General features: G+C 60.5%; 8 protein-coding genes across 8 annotated transcripts; 3 read left to right on the top strand and 5 right to left on the bottom strand.

Moving 5' to 3' along the window:
- Positions 1–1,168: 1,168 nt before the first annotated feature.
- CcaverHIS019_0303580 (uncharacterized protein) lies at positions 1,169–5,824 on the bottom strand (the record flags this gene model as incomplete). Its single annotated transcript, XM_060598796.1, has 4 exons — positions 1,169–1,866; positions 1,939–2,255; positions 2,348–3,996; positions 4,031–5,824. 4 exons carry the CDS (start codon positions 5,822–5,824, stop codon positions 1,169–1,171), a joined length of 4,458 nt encoding a protein of 1,485 aa, XP_060455553.1.
- Positions 5,825–6,060: 236 nt separating this feature from the next.
- On the top strand, positions 6,061–6,817 carry CcaverHIS019_0303570 (uncharacterized protein; the record flags this gene model as incomplete). Its single annotated transcript, XM_060598795.1, has 3 exons — positions 6,061–6,244; positions 6,278–6,405; positions 6,464–6,817. 3 exons carry the CDS (start codon positions 6,061–6,063, stop codon positions 6,815–6,817), a joined length of 666 nt encoding a protein of 221 aa, XP_060455552.1.
- A 19-nt stretch (positions 6,818–6,836) lies between these two features.
- On the bottom strand, positions 6,837–8,072 carry SWD3 (uncharacterized protein; the record flags this gene model as incomplete). Its single annotated transcript, XM_060598794.1, has 6 exons — positions 6,837–7,269; positions 7,303–7,368; positions 7,403–7,763; positions 7,800–7,849; positions 7,886–7,910; positions 7,949–8,072. 6 exons carry the CDS (start codon positions 8,070–8,072, stop codon positions 6,837–6,839), a joined length of 1,059 nt encoding a protein of 352 aa, XP_060455551.1.
- A 195-nt stretch (positions 8,073–8,267) lies between these two features.
- atg6 (uncharacterized protein) lies at positions 8,268–9,736 on the top strand (the record flags this gene model as incomplete). Its single annotated transcript, XM_060598793.1, has 4 exons — positions 8,268–8,911; positions 9,006–9,245; positions 9,276–9,488; positions 9,523–9,736. 4 exons carry the CDS (start codon positions 8,268–8,270, stop codon positions 9,734–9,736), a joined length of 1,311 nt encoding a protein of 436 aa, XP_060455550.1.
- Positions 9,737–10,003: 267 nt separating this feature from the next.
- CcaverHIS019_0303540 (uncharacterized protein) lies at positions 10,004–11,318 on the bottom strand (the record flags this gene model as incomplete). Its single annotated transcript, XM_060598792.1, has 3 exons — positions 10,004–10,533; positions 10,668–10,785; positions 11,064–11,318. The coding sequence occupies 3 exons, from the start codon at positions 11,316–11,318 to the stop codon at positions 10,004–10,006; spliced, it is 903 nt and encodes a 300-aa protein (XP_060455549.1).
- Positions 11,319–11,826: 508 nt separating this feature from the next.
- On the bottom strand, positions 11,827–13,107 carry CcaverHIS019_0303530 (uncharacterized protein; the record flags this gene model as incomplete). Its single annotated transcript, XM_060598791.1, has 4 exons — positions 11,827–12,117; positions 12,169–12,271; positions 12,309–12,560; positions 12,593–13,107. The coding sequence occupies 4 exons, from the start codon at positions 13,105–13,107 to the stop codon at positions 11,827–11,829; spliced, it is 1,161 nt and encodes a 386-aa protein (XP_060455548.1).
- Positions 13,108–13,561: 454 nt separating this feature from the next.
- On the top strand, positions 13,562–14,817 carry CcaverHIS019_0303520 (uncharacterized protein; the record flags this gene model as incomplete). Its single annotated transcript, XM_060598787.1, has 2 exons — positions 13,562–13,799; positions 13,841–14,817. The coding sequence occupies 2 exons, from the start codon at positions 13,562–13,564 to the stop codon at positions 14,815–14,817; spliced, it is 1,215 nt and encodes a 404-aa protein (XP_060455547.1).
- Positions 14,818–14,878: 61 nt separating this feature from the next.
- Positions 14,879–16,206, bottom strand: CcaverHIS019_0303510 (uncharacterized protein; the record flags this gene model as incomplete). Its single annotated transcript, XM_060598786.1, has 4 exons — positions 14,879–15,096; positions 15,136–15,651; positions 15,753–16,110; positions 16,147–16,206. The coding sequence occupies 4 exons, from the start codon at positions 16,204–16,206 to the stop codon at positions 14,879–14,881; spliced, it is 1,152 nt and encodes a 383-aa protein (XP_060455546.1).
- Positions 16,207–16,229: the final 23 nt, after the last annotated feature.

The raw sequence follows: 16,229 nt of genomic DNA, 5'->3' as shown, positions 1-16,229 counted from the left end.
GGGGGTGGAGCGGGTCGCCGAGCAATAATGATTTCGGCGGATCTGAGAGTGAAGCGCAAAACCCTTGCGCTTCAAAGATGTGGAATGGAGATGTGGTGGGATGCTTATGGAGATTGACGAAACGGAACTGCTGGTGGTGCGAGACTTTGATACACCAAGCTCGACTCACGAGCTCCCCACTGCTGATACCGACACCAGAGACTCGCGCGTAGCCTGACCACCTTCTGACATGTATAAGGTACTACACCGAGAATCGCTCCATCAACCGGCCTGGGGAGTGGGGTTGGGCATCATGGTGAGGATGATGGTTTAGATGTGGATGTGTGGGGCAAGGTTATAATACTGTACACATAACCACTGGGCTCGAGGTTTGTTTCGCTCTCAATCCCCGTGCTGCTCCTCTGTCCTCCATCCTCTGCTCGCCACCCGCCAACAGTCACCACGGCCGTCTACATCATCGCCTTCAGACCCCTTGTCCCCCCAACCATGACTAGTCCAATGGACCAGGCTCCCCAGACAGTAGCTGCTGCCGACCAAGTACGTTGTCATAGTCCCCCTCTGACGCAAGGTCTTTGCGGCAGCCTCGGCCACCCTCGCCACCGTCATGGCCGATCTGCAGCGCCTGTATCCAGAACTCGGAAGGATCCATACCGAATTCCGACGCGACTCCGCGACGCAACCATGTCGACTCTCACTGTCCTTGCTCCAATTGCCGCTAAGGACTACGGGTTATTCTTCCGGCGGTGGGCAGAAATCGAGTTCCACGCATACCGGGCCTGCTCTCTGGCAGTTGAGAGCTTACGCGTGTCTGTCGGGAACCTCGGGATGCCCGAGGAAGAGGACGTGATTCGCCCGGCCATTGTGGCGCTCACTAGGTGCCTCACATGGCGTTATGAACTCGCTAGGCGGGAGAGGTACGCTAAGCTCATCATCTGGCAGGAGCGACGGTCTGGTCGTTGACGGGGAGAGAACGCCTCGAGTCAATTCGTATTATCACCTTGTACTATTTCAGAATGTCCATGTGAAAGTTGGAGGGGCCGCGTGATGGTGCGCGCTTGTGTAAGGCTCTGCCGCATCGTGCTGGCAACTTGTGGCCTCGGCAGCCAGGATCCATAATCCAGACACCAGCCCGCCGTGGCATAAGCTTGCATAGACAACAGATGATACACTACCACCCCAACAGTCCCTCTCGTCCAAAAGTCTTGATGCGCGACTTTGGCGCTTCCTCCTCCCCCGCATCGAGCTCTAGTGCCCCGCCCCCAAAAGAACCCGAAGTGCCAGGACCCGTGAACGTGGCTCTTCGGGCCTGGTGTTTCGGTCCCAATCCCGAGAGGCCCATCTGCAGATCGTCGGTATCGACAATGTCTAGTGCGCCCGTACTTGTGCGGATGCGCGATCCGCGCCGGTCTTCGCCTGGTGGTGGCGTGGTGCTGGGTGGGTCGGTACGGAGGTGCTTGAGATAGCTTACGACGCCGGCGCCAGGCTCGCGCCACCACCTATCTGGTTCTGGCTCCGCTTCAAGCTCTGCCTCAGGTTTGGCTTCGTTGTTGTCTTCGGCTTCTAGCTCGGGATCGGGCAGCCGGTCGGCGAGGCGCACAAATTCCGAGAATTGCGGCCCGTCGAATTCAAGGCGGGTTGGCGAGGTCGAGAGTGAGAGGTGGTTCATCCGCGGAAACGGGGTCGGCCAGTATGACGGAGCCTGGTTTGCGTCCGATTTCGGCGTCGTGCGGAAAGCCCCAGATAGCCCGCGCTCGGCGAGACAGCGGCAATGGCAGGACGGGCAATGGTCGGCCTGGCTGCGCATGACGTTGCGCAGGCATCGCGTGTGCGATGTGTGGGTGCATGTTGTGCACGTGGTGGCGAGGCCTGGCGTCAGCTCAATGTGCCATGGAGTTGTAAAGACCAGCTTCGACACTGGTCCCCCTTGGCAAAACTCACCCTTGATAGGCAGCCGACACACGCTACACAGTGGCGCCTCCTTGTATCGCGTACACGAACTGCACCGCACCTCGTCAGGCTGGAGCACGTGCTCGTTGCAGAAGCGGCACACGGTCGCGAGTACGAGCTGCTGATGCGGGAGGTCGCCAGATGCAGCGGCGACACTGGGCCCCTCGACAGTCGTGAACTGGTACTGGAGCAGGGCGGCGCGCTTTCCCACGAGACCGGCTCGGAGGAGGAGGTCGGCGTATGCGAGCTTCCAGATCTCGGCCTGTGGTCGAAGCTCTGGCCGAAGAAGAGACGCCGATGTTGTCGGGCTGGTGTCAGTTGGGTCGGGTCAAAGATGCTGCAACATTCAATGAATTGAATCGCGCAGCTGTCGCCACAGAAATGTGTCCACACTACTCACGGCTCGTCCATGTTCAGGTCGATGCGGACGGAACACGTCGGACTTCTCCGCTGAACTGGTGGGAGGTTTGGTGCGCGGCTAAACGCTCGCCGCAGCGGACTCCCACCCCCAAACGAAACCTTGTTGCGCACTCCGCCGGGACCCGCGCTCCCGTCGCTTGAGGGCTCGCTCGCGTTTGTCGTGTTCGCGAGCCGGCTTGGTGTAGGTGGAACGGCAGATGGGGGAGGGGACTCGGTCGTTCCGCTCAGAGGCCGGGGGCGCATGTCACGGCTGACCGTGCGCGACAGCTCCCTTCCGCCTGACTCGCGTCGGTCCAGACGACGAGGGCTTGGAATAACCCCCAAGCTGCCTGCGCTCGTGGTCGAATTCTGTCTCCGCGGAGGAATGTTCATCCGCCGCACGGGGGACATGCTGGCCGCAAAGCTGCTGGATCCTTCGTCGATACTGCTCACGCTTGTTCGGTTGGGAATCTCAAAGGACGACCTATCACGGGGCGTCAACGTCATTCCGCGGAGCGAGATGGAGGAGGGGTTCATGAGGATTTGGGACCAGCCTGACGTCCTGAATGATCCGGGGCCTGCCGAAGCTGGCGGCGTCATATTCGTCAGTGAGGATGAGCGGCGGTCACGGCTGGGAAGGACAAAGTATCCCCGCTCAGGGGACTTGTGGACAATCTCCTCGATGGCAGGCGGGGGAGGTGGCGCGGTCTTGTCATACTCGACTAGCATGCATGCAACGAGGGCGAGGAGCTGGATGTCGGCTGCGGCCATGAGGCGTTCGAAGATCTCATCGAGCACCCGGCGCTTGCGCTCCATGTCGCGCTCCCATAACATGCGCTCGTGAGGTGCACTCGTGTGACCAGCAAGTTTGGGTAGGTCCGAGTACGGAGGCGGCGGGTCGGCGAGGACACCGTATACTGTCTGCCAGACGTCGGCGTGGTCGAGGCGGCGGCCCTCGACGGCGACGCGGAAGTTACCCTCTGGCGAGGTGGTGGTGTAATGCACCGCCAAGGCCATGTCGGGCTCCGAGGTCAGGTTGGAGGCGTTGCGCAGCGTCAGGAGTGATCTCTGCTGCACGGGGCCCATCATGGCCTTTTCTCTCCGCCGCCGGAAGCGGAGGGATACGGCGGGCTTGTGTGGGTTCTCTAACCTGCTAAGAGCAGTCATCGCGCGTGCGAGTGGCGATTTCAGTGGGTCGTACTGCCCGCTCGGCGAGCGGGAGAGAGAGGTACGGGCGCGGGGCAGCACCGTCTGCTTGGGAAAGAAGCACGCGAGCTGACCGTTGGGTCCGAAGACGGCACCAGTTGTGCGGATGAGCATGGGCACATTGACGTCGACCTCGTCATTATCGCTGCCACTCTCCTCCTCCAGCGCGAGGCGCCCAGTTCTCTCGTGGTATCCCAGCAGGAACTCGGTGACGGAGACCAGACACTGTCTCGACTTGACCCGGATCTCCTTGATGGTCGACACCATACGCTGCCGCGTTATCTGGCTTACGGTGGCGTTGCGCTCGAGCTCAAAGGTCGGTATCTCGTTTGCGTACGGGTAGTTCTGGGGATACGACCAGTGTATACGCACGAACGCAGCGCGGTTGCCGTTCGCCCACGGCCCGTTCAGCGACATAGTTAGCTTGCGCTGTATCAGGTCAAGCTGGTGTCAGCTTTACGTGGAAAGGTTAGCTCACCCTCTCAAAGTTGACCTTGGACTTTGGGAAGCGCTTGTGTGCGAGAAGCACCTCCCCCTTGAGGCTCATCAACTCCTCCTTGCCCTCGATGCGTTCGCCCCTAACACGAGAAGGTGTACGCGTACTCGAGCTGAGCGGTCGCAGCGGCTCGCGCTTCGAGTGGCTCCGTGACCGCGAGCTCGACGAGCCTCTCCCGCTCGCTCTGTCGCTCACTGCTGGCGTGCGGGTACCGGTCGTGCTTTCGGCCTTGGTCGCGTGATCCTCCGTCCGGACGACCTTGGTGAGCCACTCAAGCTGGTCCATCTTGCGCGCCTCTCCTCCACCGCGCGTCATACCCGACTCGCGTTGGGTGTGTGCCATCAGCCGCTGGCGCCCTATGCCGCTCGGTCCAACGGGGATGCCGAGGTTGAGCACAGGTGAGCTGCTCAGCGCACCCTGCGGACGGAGGGCGATGGCGTTAGAGCGTGCGTCCCCGCCCGGAATGGTGGTGAAGGTGCGGTTCTTGGCGCCCCGGCGCGTGGAGGTGTACGGGATCGGCGCGCCAGCCTTGTACCCTGCCTTCGCGGTCATCTCGCGCGTCACATTCCAGATACGCAGCTTGCGGTCCTTGGACCAGGTGACGAGCTGGAATTCCCGGTCCTCGACGGCCAGGTCTGTTCCGCCACGGATGCGCCATACGAACTCCTTGACGACGCCGGTGGAGCCCTCGAAGCGTTCGAGAGGCGTGTCGCCACCAATACCGAACATCTCGAGTGCCGTCTCTCCGCGTTGTGGGAGGGCGAGGACGCCCTGCCCGAAAGGCAGATGGCGAGCACGCCATACAGGGTAGTTGGTCGAGATTGTCTCGTACGAATAGGGATAGTAAGAGCCGTCGGTTCCACCAGACAGAGACGGAATGCTCCAGTACTTAATAGTCTTGTCGAGGGAGCATGTCACAAGCTTGTGCTGCTCAACCCGGTCCCAGTCGATACCGTAGATCTTGGACTGGTGCGCCTCGACAATCTCAAAGGGCACGCTGCCTTTCCGCGTATCCCAGAGGAGGACTTCGCGGTGGTGCGCCGTGGCGAGTACGTACTCGTTGAGACGGTTCCACTTGACCTGCGTGCCGGCTGCGCCCCAAGCAGACAAGCGCACGGCGGGACGCTTACAATCGTGTCGAAGGTCCCAAGCTCTGACCGCGGCGTCCATCCCAACCGTCGCCATCATGTTAGGATTGAGTGCGGCCCAGTTGATATCGGTGATTGCGCGTTCATGAGCCTCGATACTCCTATTAAGAGCCACTTGCGCAGCGAGGTCCCAAACGAGGAGCTTCTGACACGAGGTCGAGAGAATGAGGTTGTCGGTCACGGCGTGCGGAGACCATTGGACGTCGGCGATCTGCCACGTCCCGCCCTGGGGTACGAAGCGTGGTGCGCTCTCGAGATTCGCGAGGTCGAGAATATACAGTCCTTTCCTGGATGCGAGGCAGACATCGCGAGAAGATGGGGAAATGGACAGACTACCCACGGGCTGGTTGATACTGATCGTCGCGCCGGTATGGAACGGGTCCGGGGCTGGTGGGCACGTCTCCATCATCGCGCCGCCTGCCGCTGCCAATGTGGTAGTCGAGGTGCGGTTGAGGTGTGGGCGGAGGAGGGTGCGGGGACTCACAGCGGGTGAGAGGGCGTGTGCCGAGCTCCGCGATACTATCGAGGAGCGCCGTGAAGCTGGTGCCGACACCGCGCCTGTACCCAAAGCCATGGCTAGCGGCGACACGCCTGGTGGGCGCGCAGGAGTGTGGTCCGGCGATAGCATGCGCCTTCCGTTGATGGGTGGATGGTGCAAAGGACGAAGGCAAGTTGGTGACCTGTGCCGAGGTAGAGCGATTGAAGGGGGATCGGACGTCATCGTCACGGCCTCTCGGGTCCATGTTGATTTTTCCCCATCCACCAACAAACAACACCCCACATCCCACACAACCATAACATTTGCCACACCTCGTTGTCAGCGCAACCCACTCATCCGTCTCCTCTGTGCTTTGTTGGTGTACAATGGGTTTCCTCCGCGCGCCGCTGTCGGCGCCTCTCGCCCGTCAGCGCCTCAAAGGCAACCTCGCAGGCCTGGCATTCCTATTCTTCCTGCGGACAGTCTTCACGCCCTACCTCACGCTTCGTGCTCTCGCCGTCCGCATCCTCGTCACGTTCGGTGTGCCCGCTGACTCAGTGTGGTGGCTTGGTGAGTCCGTCCTTACGTATATGCTGATTCCAGAAACGCTCGTCACAGCCGTTCTATGCTTCAACGTCTTCGATGCGGCTTACCGCGTCCAGCATGCCGCGCCCGCGCCCCCACCGCCAGCGGGCATGAAACTCGTGCCAGTGCTCAGGAGCTCGCCGCTGGTGCGTCGCGTGACTGTCATTCCCCAGTCACGTATCCCCAAGCTTTTGCTGACCACAGACCCGTTCATATGAGCCCGTATTTACTCCTACGCGCACCGCGACCCAGTCTCCCCTCGCTCAGAGCCTCTACAAGTCCACGCCTGGCCGACACTCGCCCACTAGGAGCTCGCCGCTGAGCTCGAGTACCGCGCGCGTCCTAAACATCCAACAGTCTGACACGCCCAGCTCTACGGGGCTCTTCTTTGATAACAACACGCCTGCCAGCCCCAGTAAGGTCGCCAGACTCGAAGTCGAGACGCCGACCAAGCCGCGCCAGCGGGCAAACTACACGGTCGTGGACCGCGAGGAGCGCGAGTGGGTCGACAATGTGTGGAAGGGCGTCAAGGGCAAGAGTCAGCGACTCGGGCTGTAGTATGCATGCTGTCTACTCTCTATTCTATCCGCCATAGGCGGATGGAGCGTTCAGGCTCGAGCGAGCCCGACGCGATCGTGCCGTCTGGCGACACTGCGAGGGCGACGACGGCAGATGTGTGGCCGTTGAGCACTGCAACGACGCGCCGCTCCTGCATGTCCCAGAGGACGACGCTGCCGTTCTCGCTGCCAGCCACTACGAGGGCTGCCGGGCCCTTTGTCCGTCCAGGGGATGGCGCAGCGGAAGGTACGGCACTGTCCACGTCCATCGCGTCGTTCTCCTTGCGTTCTGCGCCGAACACAATCACGGGGGATGGGAAGCGTTCGCAGACGTACTCGGGTGCTCGGAGTGTCTTGAGCACCTTGCCCGTGTGTAAGGAGTACACGCGTATCGCGGAAGATAGGCAGGCCGTGAGGATGTGGAACGACGAGGGTGTCAAGGAAGCAGAGGAGCTGGGTTAGGATCAACTGTCGGCAGAAGCTCACACAGGGGAGTTGGACTCGTTATCGAGGGTCTTGAGGCATTGGCCGGTGTTTACGTCCCACAGCCGTCTGCCGTCAGCTGCGAGGCAAACGCGCAGCTCACATCAATCCGTCCGCACTGCCGGTAATGACCAGTGCGCCCTCAGCGTCCCATCCTACGCTCCAGATAGCATCGGCGTGGGCTGGCAGGGTCCGGAGTGCGCGTCCTCGGCGCACATCCCACACGATGGCACTCTCGTCATAGCTCCCCGTTACGAGCAGGTTGGAGCGGGGTCCGTACGCAACGCAGAGCACTGTCGCCGTATGCCCTGACAGTGTGCGGAGGGGGACAGCATGCGTGTGTACCCGATCATCGCCGGTGACTGCATCGACCAGAGGATCAGAAGCAAAGACGAGCGCGGTATTGTCGTCGCTGGCAGTGCAGAAATACAGCCCATCGGGGGAGAGTGAGATGTCGTTGATGCCTGGGTCAGCGGGGGAAGAGGTGGTCTTAGTCTCACCTGTATGATGACAACGCAGCGCGCGCTGATGTACGCCGCTCTTGGCGTCCCTGTCGTCAGCTGACATCTAAACTAAGTTAGCGAACCAGAGGTGCACGTAGCCATCAGCGCCTGCCGTCAGCATGGCGTGGCAATGATTAATAGCTCACCAGCAGACACAAGCGTCTTGCCGTCAGCCGAGAAGCGGAGGGCCGTGACGGAGCGCGTGTGTGCACCCAACGTCGCCGCGGGCGTGTAGGAGGGTCCAGCCTCTGCGTTGAGCTTGATGGCCATGGATAATGGATGGTGGATGATGGATGATGGATGACGGATCGTCAAGAAGAACGCTTGGATCAAAACAATCCCATTAGCTTTCTTTGGTTCCGCTATTAGGATATTTAAATACCGTGCCTGGATCAGTGGTGATATCTAATCGCTCGTCATCTCAATCTCAATCTCAACACCATCGCATATCGCATCAATCAGGTCATGACAGACTCGCTAGCCTGTCAGCGCTGTCATCAGCCTCTACTCCGCGATCCTTCGGTTGCAAACCTAACTCCAAGCCAATACTCTCTTATCGCGAACACACTCCCCTCCCCTCCCAACCCCTCCTCACTTCCAGCAAAGGCGAAACTCAACTCCCTTCCTCCAGCATCCCGCCCAGCCGCGGCGGCATGGGCCAGCGCCAACCCCATCGCTGAGAGTTACGTTCTTCTTCCCGACCGTCCATCCCAACCCGAACCTAAATCAAGGTCAGACAGCCCACAAGGTAACCGCCCCCGGCTGGCGGCCAACTTGGATGCCCTTCTCTCGAGCCGGACGGCGATTGATCACCCCCTCTGTATCGAGTGTACGGGTCTCTTCCAGGCCGAATTACAGCGCGAGTTGGAAGAACTCACCCGCGAGAGGGACGCGTATATCGCCTTTGAGAGGGGGTTGCGGAAACAGGACGGCCTGGTTGGAAGCAAGGATGAATGGGACGCCCTTACGGCTCGCAGGGGGACGTTGGAGGAGGAGGAGAGGGCGTTGAGGGCAGCTTTGAGGTTGGAGGAAGATAAGCTCGCCAAGGCCAAGGAGGAGGAGGCGCGGGTCAAGGTCGACGAAGAGGGTATCGAAGCCGAGGAGGCTGCGTAGGTCTATCCGTTGCCTTTCTAATGGTAGATTCCTACAGTCACACGCAGCCTTACATGGTGACATGGAGGCGCTTGCCAACCAGCTCGCCAGCGCCAAGACCCAACTCCTCCTCTCACAACAGCTTCTTGCTCACCTCGAGAGCACGAACGTGTACAATGACGCGTTCCAGATCGGACACGCCCCGCTTGAGAGGGGACATGTGGGAACGATCAACGGGCTGCGACTTGGGGGAAGGCCGAATGTCGAGTTCGACGAGATCAACGCTGCGTGGGGCCTCGTCGCGCTGTGTATTGACCGACTGGCGGTGCGGGTCGCGTGTACTTTTCAACGGTGCGTTTATCCTTATTTAGCTGACCCCAGGTACAAGATCATTCCTCTCGGGTCGTTCTCGCGCATTGAAGACCTTGCTCCTGGGCGGAACAGCTACGAACTGTACGGAAGCGGTGACCTCACACCTGGACGACTGTGGCAGAATAGGCAGTTCTCGAGCGGGCTCGTGGCGCTTCTCGATTGCCTCAAGCAGCTGCTCGATTTTGGTCGCCAGAGCGGCCGTGCTTGGGGAAGCGGCGTCGAGTATGTCCACTAGAAGGAGAGACACTGACCTCAGGATAAACAAGGACCGCATCAATGGACACTCGATCCGCCTTCCGGGCATCACGAGCGGCCTGCCCGGCTTCGGGAGCGTCATGGGCCTCGGCGCAAGCGCGGAAGAGCCCCGCGATGTGGGTAACCCCGACGAGCAGTGGACGCGGGCGTGCCGTGCCGTTCTCACGGCACTCAAGCGCATCCTCGTCGTCGAAAGTGAGGCGGAGCGTCAGTAGCTTATAGAGAAAGGTTGACGTGTTGTATATTTCATGCAGGTATGCATTCTTCATTACGGATCCCTTGGACGATTTACTATTGACAACGGACTGCGAACGGACAACGATAACAGATAACAGGCCGTGGCATTGGCTGGGTGCCGACCATAAGGGCGCGCGTGGGCGCTTCTGGCTTCTTTTCGGGCGCAATGGCCTTTCTCAGACGAGGACGGCACGGGAGTACTAGGAGACGCACGCAATTCTGACGCTCGTCGCGTCTAGTTCACTCTACCAAGGTGCAGTGAAGCGCGGATCGTCATCTTCGATGTCGGGCCCCTTGCGAGCGCCCGTACCTCCCATGCGGCGCTTAGTGCGGCTCTTCCGGCCCCCAAGCGCCTTGTATCCCTCACGTGCGGCGACCTTGCGCTCCGTCGGCGTCATCCCGCCAGTCCCGCTATTGTCGGACCAACGGGCAGCAGCGCCCGAGCCCATACCGGCGTGCGAGTGACGAACGGGTGTGGTGTAACCGCTAGTGTGGAGCGAGTCGATGTCTACATGGTACGGATGGTCCTCCTCGCTGTCGGCGTCCTTGCGCGCGAGTGTCGTGTGGAACACGCTCTTCCAAGCGCGCTTGCTCTCGGCCTTGGACCATTGCGGCTGGTTGGAGGTGGGCACAGCCACGGGCGGGAGGGACGAGAGCTTGGTGCCCTTGTCGTACGGGTCAAAGAACTCCGTGCCGTCGTCGAGCTTGCGGGTCTTGCCGCCCATCGCGCTCGGGAGGGCAGGAAGCTGGAGCGAGCGGTTCTGGAGGAACCAGACTGAGGTGTAGATCAGGGATGTGCACGGACGCGAAGATGAGGTAGGTACAGAGAGCAGTGTGTCATAAATTTGGGAGGCGCGATGGGAGATGTGTCAGCTGGGGTCTTTACTTTGGGTAGCTGCAACGACTCACTGTAGTTGAGGGTGCTACTCTTGCGCCAACGCTTGCAGACGCGGTCGCAGCGCGCGAGGCTGCGGATGTCGAGCTGGAGGAAGATGCGGACTGCGACGTGCGTGGGGAAGTTTTTGAGCTGCATGTTAGTAATGGGTACGGGGTATGGCGGGAGTAATGAGGGAGGATGACGGGTGTGGGGATGAGAAAGCGGGAGGGGAGGGGAGGGAAGGGGAGGGGACGAAGGGAAGGAATAGTGATCGCGCGCAAGTCGTTCTTGCCATCACTTCCCGCCTCCATTTCCTGTACAATGACGCCCAAGTACGAGAAACACACAGCACTCATGGCAAGAGCAGCAATACCAAATGCAGAGCAATGAGTCTCACACCGACAGTCACATCTTGCCACCGTACTTACCGGGTCGCGCGCCCCGTTGTCCTTCTTGATGCGCTGGCCGAGGACCATACCCTTACCCGGGATAGGAGTGCCTGGAGCAGTGCCATGGCCGACGGGAACATACTCGTCGTCGTCGCTGCTGTCGCCGTTACGGCGGCTGGCGGGCGGCGACGAGCGCGACGAGGGAGGGCGCGGGGTGTGCGATGGGTGGGCGACCTGCTGCGCTACGTGCAGGTTTTGGAGCGCAGTGTGGAGGAGACTGGTGGTGGTAGACATTGCGATGGGCAGAGCAGGGAGAGATGAGAGATGGGGAGATGACGATAAGTGATAAAGTCGATGAGATGGGGGGACTGAAATCAGATCAAAGAGCTAGGTGAGAGGCGTTAGACAATGGCCGCGGTGATGTCATGTCATGGGACCAATTAGCCTTACCTATCAACCTCATTAGCGGATGCAAATGGGGACTAATCGGTTCCGCCACCGACATTACCCCTTCAGCCCAGTCACCAGGGGCCAAATGTCAGCGACACGAGGTTCGGATCCGGATGGGTCTTTGGGTTCAGCCACAGCCCAAGGCGTGTGGCAAACGTCGCACCAAAGACGCGCCTTGACACTCTACGCGTACAATGCAAAATCGTCCATGCAGTACTCTAATGCCGATCGGTCTCTATGCCTAGCTACTCCCAAGATTGCAGCGTGTTATTACAACGCCTGGGCCGCCCTCGGACCGACCCGCGACGCCAAAGTGACCGCCAACAGACCCGCGACGCCAAAGCCACCGCCCCTAGTCCCGCTCACGGTTCCACCGCTTCAGCCCGTCCCACGGCAGCTTGCCGTCGTACACGACAAATCCGGCTGGCGGCTCCATCCCCTCGCTCTCGCCCAGCGTTGTGGGCACAGCGACGTCCCCGATGGGTGTACTGGGCGGGCACCACTCGAGGAGTGCCGCCAGCTCGGGCGTGCTAGAGTGATAGGGTGGGTAGCGAGCAAAGGGGTTGCGGTTGGCGCGCTTGGTTGCGAGTGGTGGCCGGCACCCGGATGGCGCAAAGAGGAATGGCGCGTAGCCGTACTTGAGCTTTTGTCAGCCACCGATCCAGCAATGTCAGCCCAACGGGAGTAGACGCACCTCGCCCTCATAGTGCGCTCTCGTGTCGCCCATGTCGTCAATGCCGACGTAGCTGAACCGGTCCGCGGGGAAACGGATCGCGCCGCGGTGCAGCTGCTCAAAGCTGCCGTCAGCTCTCATGAGACGCGTAGAAGGCTCACCGGTGTTGCTTCATCCCGTAGCCGACGACTGTGACCTGTGATGGCCAGTGGCCGGTGACTTCCCGGAAGCGCGCCATGGAGAAGAGGAGGTTCTCGTAGCTGTCAAGTGCAAATTCCTCTGTTGTCGCGCGAGCCGAGAGGGGGAGATGTGTGCTGGACCCGGTAGTGTCGAGAAGACCCTTGGCGGCGGCCAATCGGTGGTACGATGCTCCTTCCGAGAGCGGCGACGTGAGCTGTACGCGTGTTGCGCCACTTTCATCAGCTCCATCTCTGGATAGACTTACCCTGAGAATACCAAAAGCGAGTTTGGGTCGTCTGCGGCCATGTTGGCTCCCTTCTCAATATGCTTGATGTACGTGCCCACGCTCCCGCCCTTCTGCATCCCCTCCAGCACCCACTCGCCGTCTTCTCCTACCTGTCCGACGTCGGAACCCAGCCACACCGCGTGACCTGGGACTAGGATGAGGTGATCGACCTCTACCATTCGTGGGTCGCGCTTGATCGTCGTCTCGACGCTTGGTGGCCTGCCGCTGTCGAGGATGTCTGCGTCTGCTAGCTCATCCCACGCCGCATGCCATCTGAAATGCGGGTGGGGCGGCCCGGAAGCTAAAGACCGCAAGTTGGCTAGCAGGGATAGGGAGAGAAAGAGCAGGATGAGCGCGACCGCTAGGTTGGTTAAGCGAGAGCGTGTGCGGAGTACACCCATAACACTGCCGGTTAGAGGTGACGAGTACGAGCTGTAGGCGCCGACGGGCGCGTAACGAGGCTTGTGTCGTGTTCCACTGGGTAGGGGAAGCATGGCGGAGAGGAGATGGAAAACGAGCGATACTGAAGTGATTTAGCTCGGGATGTAGGTTGCTCGTCGCGATGAGTTTAAGGCACGCGATTCAATCAATCAGGGAACAAGGGAAAGACCGAGCTGATTAGGCAATGTTTCAAATGGTAATTACCATCTATTTACTTCCGTTAATAGGGAATGTTGATACGGGCGGCGGGTAAGATGAGGTGTTTAGCAGTGTGTTCAGACGCGTCAACTCTACAGAAATCATCCTTGTAATCATTCAAACATCAACATTACCATCGTCGAGTGTACATCTCAACTAGAACGCACTCGACTCCACTAGTGCATGCGCACAATCGACTTGTCGTCCCCCCGGACGTTTGAGCTCACCCTGCGCTCCCCACCACCACGCCCTTCCTTCCTGCCATTCTCCGTTTCGCCTTCCCCACCTCGCAAGAGCCCGTACTTTACAATGCCGCTGAAAGCCACCCCTAAAGCGACGCCACGCACTCGAGGTACTCTGGCACCAATCTCCGAATTCCTCAAGGGCTCGCCCGTCACCACGCCAGAGCCGCGGCCAAGATCCGTCTCCAAGGTCGTAGACGAGTTCGATGACATAGAAGAGATCAGCGAGACGGACTACACCCAGGACGAGCTGCGCAAGTCTGCTAAGCGCAGGTCCGACCGAGCGCTCAAGCGTCTGTCGTCCAGTACGTCAGCTACGGTAGGTTTAGTTCAAAGCTGACACCAGACGCACCTTCCTCGTCCCGCGCTGCGCCGTCTAGCTTGCAGACACCCAGTGACACCCTCGAGCCGGAGCATATCGACCTCGTTGGGTCTTCATCACCCGTCCGGCGCTCTCCAAGTAAACACCCAGCGCTGTCGTCGTCTGCGACTACTTCGACCACCAAACCTTCCTCAGCAAGGACTTCCCAGTCCAACTCATCCTCAGGCAGAACCAGGTCGCCCAGCCCTCCAATACGACGGACGCGTCGGCGCATAGTGGCGAGTGAAGGCATCGACGATGACGATGATGCTCCACTCTTGCGGTCGACCTCCAAGCGTACCTTGCCGTCCAAGCCCTCGAGCCCGAGCAAGGACTTGGTGCAAGACAGCGATGCTGACGATGAGGAGCCAGCTCCAGTGGTGCGGAAGGGGAAGGGCAAGAGCCCTGCCGACCCAGACGAGGAGGACTACGGTGACTTTAACGACGACATCACGTCCATCGCGCCTGCGGGCGCAGACTCACCCAACAACTACGACGATGGGTGGGACGACGACATGGCGGACATGACCGACTTGGGCAACTTGCATTACGAGCCGATTGACATTCCAGATTTCGAGATGCTGCCGAGCACACAGGCGCGGCGCAGCCGTACGCCAACCCCTCCAATATACATAAGCGACGACGAGTCGCCGCAGGCGAAGAAGGGGCAGCTCTCTGGCGCAGCGGCGAGAGCTGCCGCGCTCAACGCCTCGTACTCACCACCAAGGAAGGAACTTGGAGGCCTGACACTGATCAGCGAGCTCTCTCCGCAGTTGCAGGAGTTCTACCTGAACCACTTCCGCCGCGGCGCGAACGAGGACGACTCGGATGACGACCCAGACGCATTCGGTGTCGCCGCCGTGGTGCCGAAGCGGGCACCGGCGGGCGGCCGGGGACGCGGTCGGGGAGGATGGCGCGGCCGGGGCGTGAAGCGTGGCGGGTATGCACGTCGCAAGAAGTAGCCAGAAGGAAAGGGAGTGGAGTGTATGGTGTATGTATTATGCATGTGTACCTGTGTTGTGCCTACTTGCGCCGGCCCTTTTTGGTCGCGACTTGCTCGAGGAATCCGCCTGCCTCGAGCGCATCCCGCGCAGCCTGGTTGATATGCTTGAAGCGGTCTGGGCCGAGGTGGATGCCGCCAAACCAGCGTGTCACGACAACAAGCACGCCAGTGAGGTCCAGCACGTCGAGGAGGTGCTTGAGGCGTGATCCTGCCTGTGTTTCGCCATCGTCGTCGTAGTCTGTGTGAGTGAATCAAAATCGTGGACAAGAGAACCTACCACTCTCGACAATACGTCCCGCAGCGCCGCCAACCTCCCTAACCGTCCGATACGCCCAGATGGTCGGATGCGCCGCGCGTGCGATCCGCTTATCCTCCAGCAAAGATCTCACAACCGCCATGACGTCCTCCTCATCCACGACCCGACACGCATGCCCCACAAACTGCGACTTGCGATCTGTGATGGGTTCCGAGGACGTGATTTTCGGGACGGGGCGGGTGTGGGACGTGAAGCTCAACTGGTCCAACGCTGTCTGGAGCGCCTTTGTCCCTGTCTGGAGCTTTGTCCCGGTCGCGAGCTTTGTCCCGGTCGCGAGCTCCTTTGTCCCGGTCGGTTGATTCAACCCTCTAGATGTCGCCTCGTGCGCCGCTTCCGCCTGGGCGCTCGCCTCGGCGCGTTGGCGATACCATGGCTCAACGAGGGATTGGACGTGTATGAGCCCTTCAAAGACGGCTGGGACGCCGGGAGTGAACCCCACGCCGGCCGAGGAGATGAATGTGCGTGTGATGTCTCCGACTGGGGTTAGGGGGGGTGGGGGTGGGGGGGGGGTGGAGGGGTGTGGTGGGGGGGGGGGAAAGAGAGAGGGAGGGGGAGGAGGTGTGGGGTTGCACACTCACATAGCCCAGCGTCAATCGCATACGCGCCGACATACCGTCCCATTATCTGCAATCTTGGCGCGGCGTCGGGGTACGTCGTGGGAAGGGTTACGAGGATCCTAATTCGCGGGGCGGCGTCGGCGTCGGGGTCATCAGCGGAGACGCCGCCATCTTCCCATGCGGGCAGGGAGATCTCGTATCTCAGTCTGTGTGAGGGGGTGGCGGCGGGGTTCGCAGTTGGAGGGGTGGGGCTCACGGACGGAGTCGCAGTCGGAGACGAGAGCAGGATCGAACCGGGATAGATGGCTTCTAATGCCTCGAGCTCGGAACCGATCGACGACGTGTTTCCGTCGTCCGAGGTGGTTAGGGAGGTAATCAGCTGCCGTCAGTGCGAGTGGTCGGGAGGAGAACACACCTCTTGCAGTTCGGCGGGGTCTTGGACTCGCTCCGTTTCAATGTCGGGAAGAGCCGCCATTCTGATGTTGATGTTGATGATGT

Source organism: Cutaneotrichosporon cavernicola, assembly GCF_030864355.1.
Source record: "Cutaneotrichosporon cavernicola HIS019 DNA, chromosome: 3".
Taxonomy (NCBI): Eukaryota; Fungi; Basidiomycota; class Tremellomycetes; order Trichosporonales; family Trichosporonaceae; genus Cutaneotrichosporon; species Cutaneotrichosporon cavernicola.
Note: the sequence above shows the minus strand (reverse complement) of the source record. Positions and strands in the feature narration are given on the sequence as shown.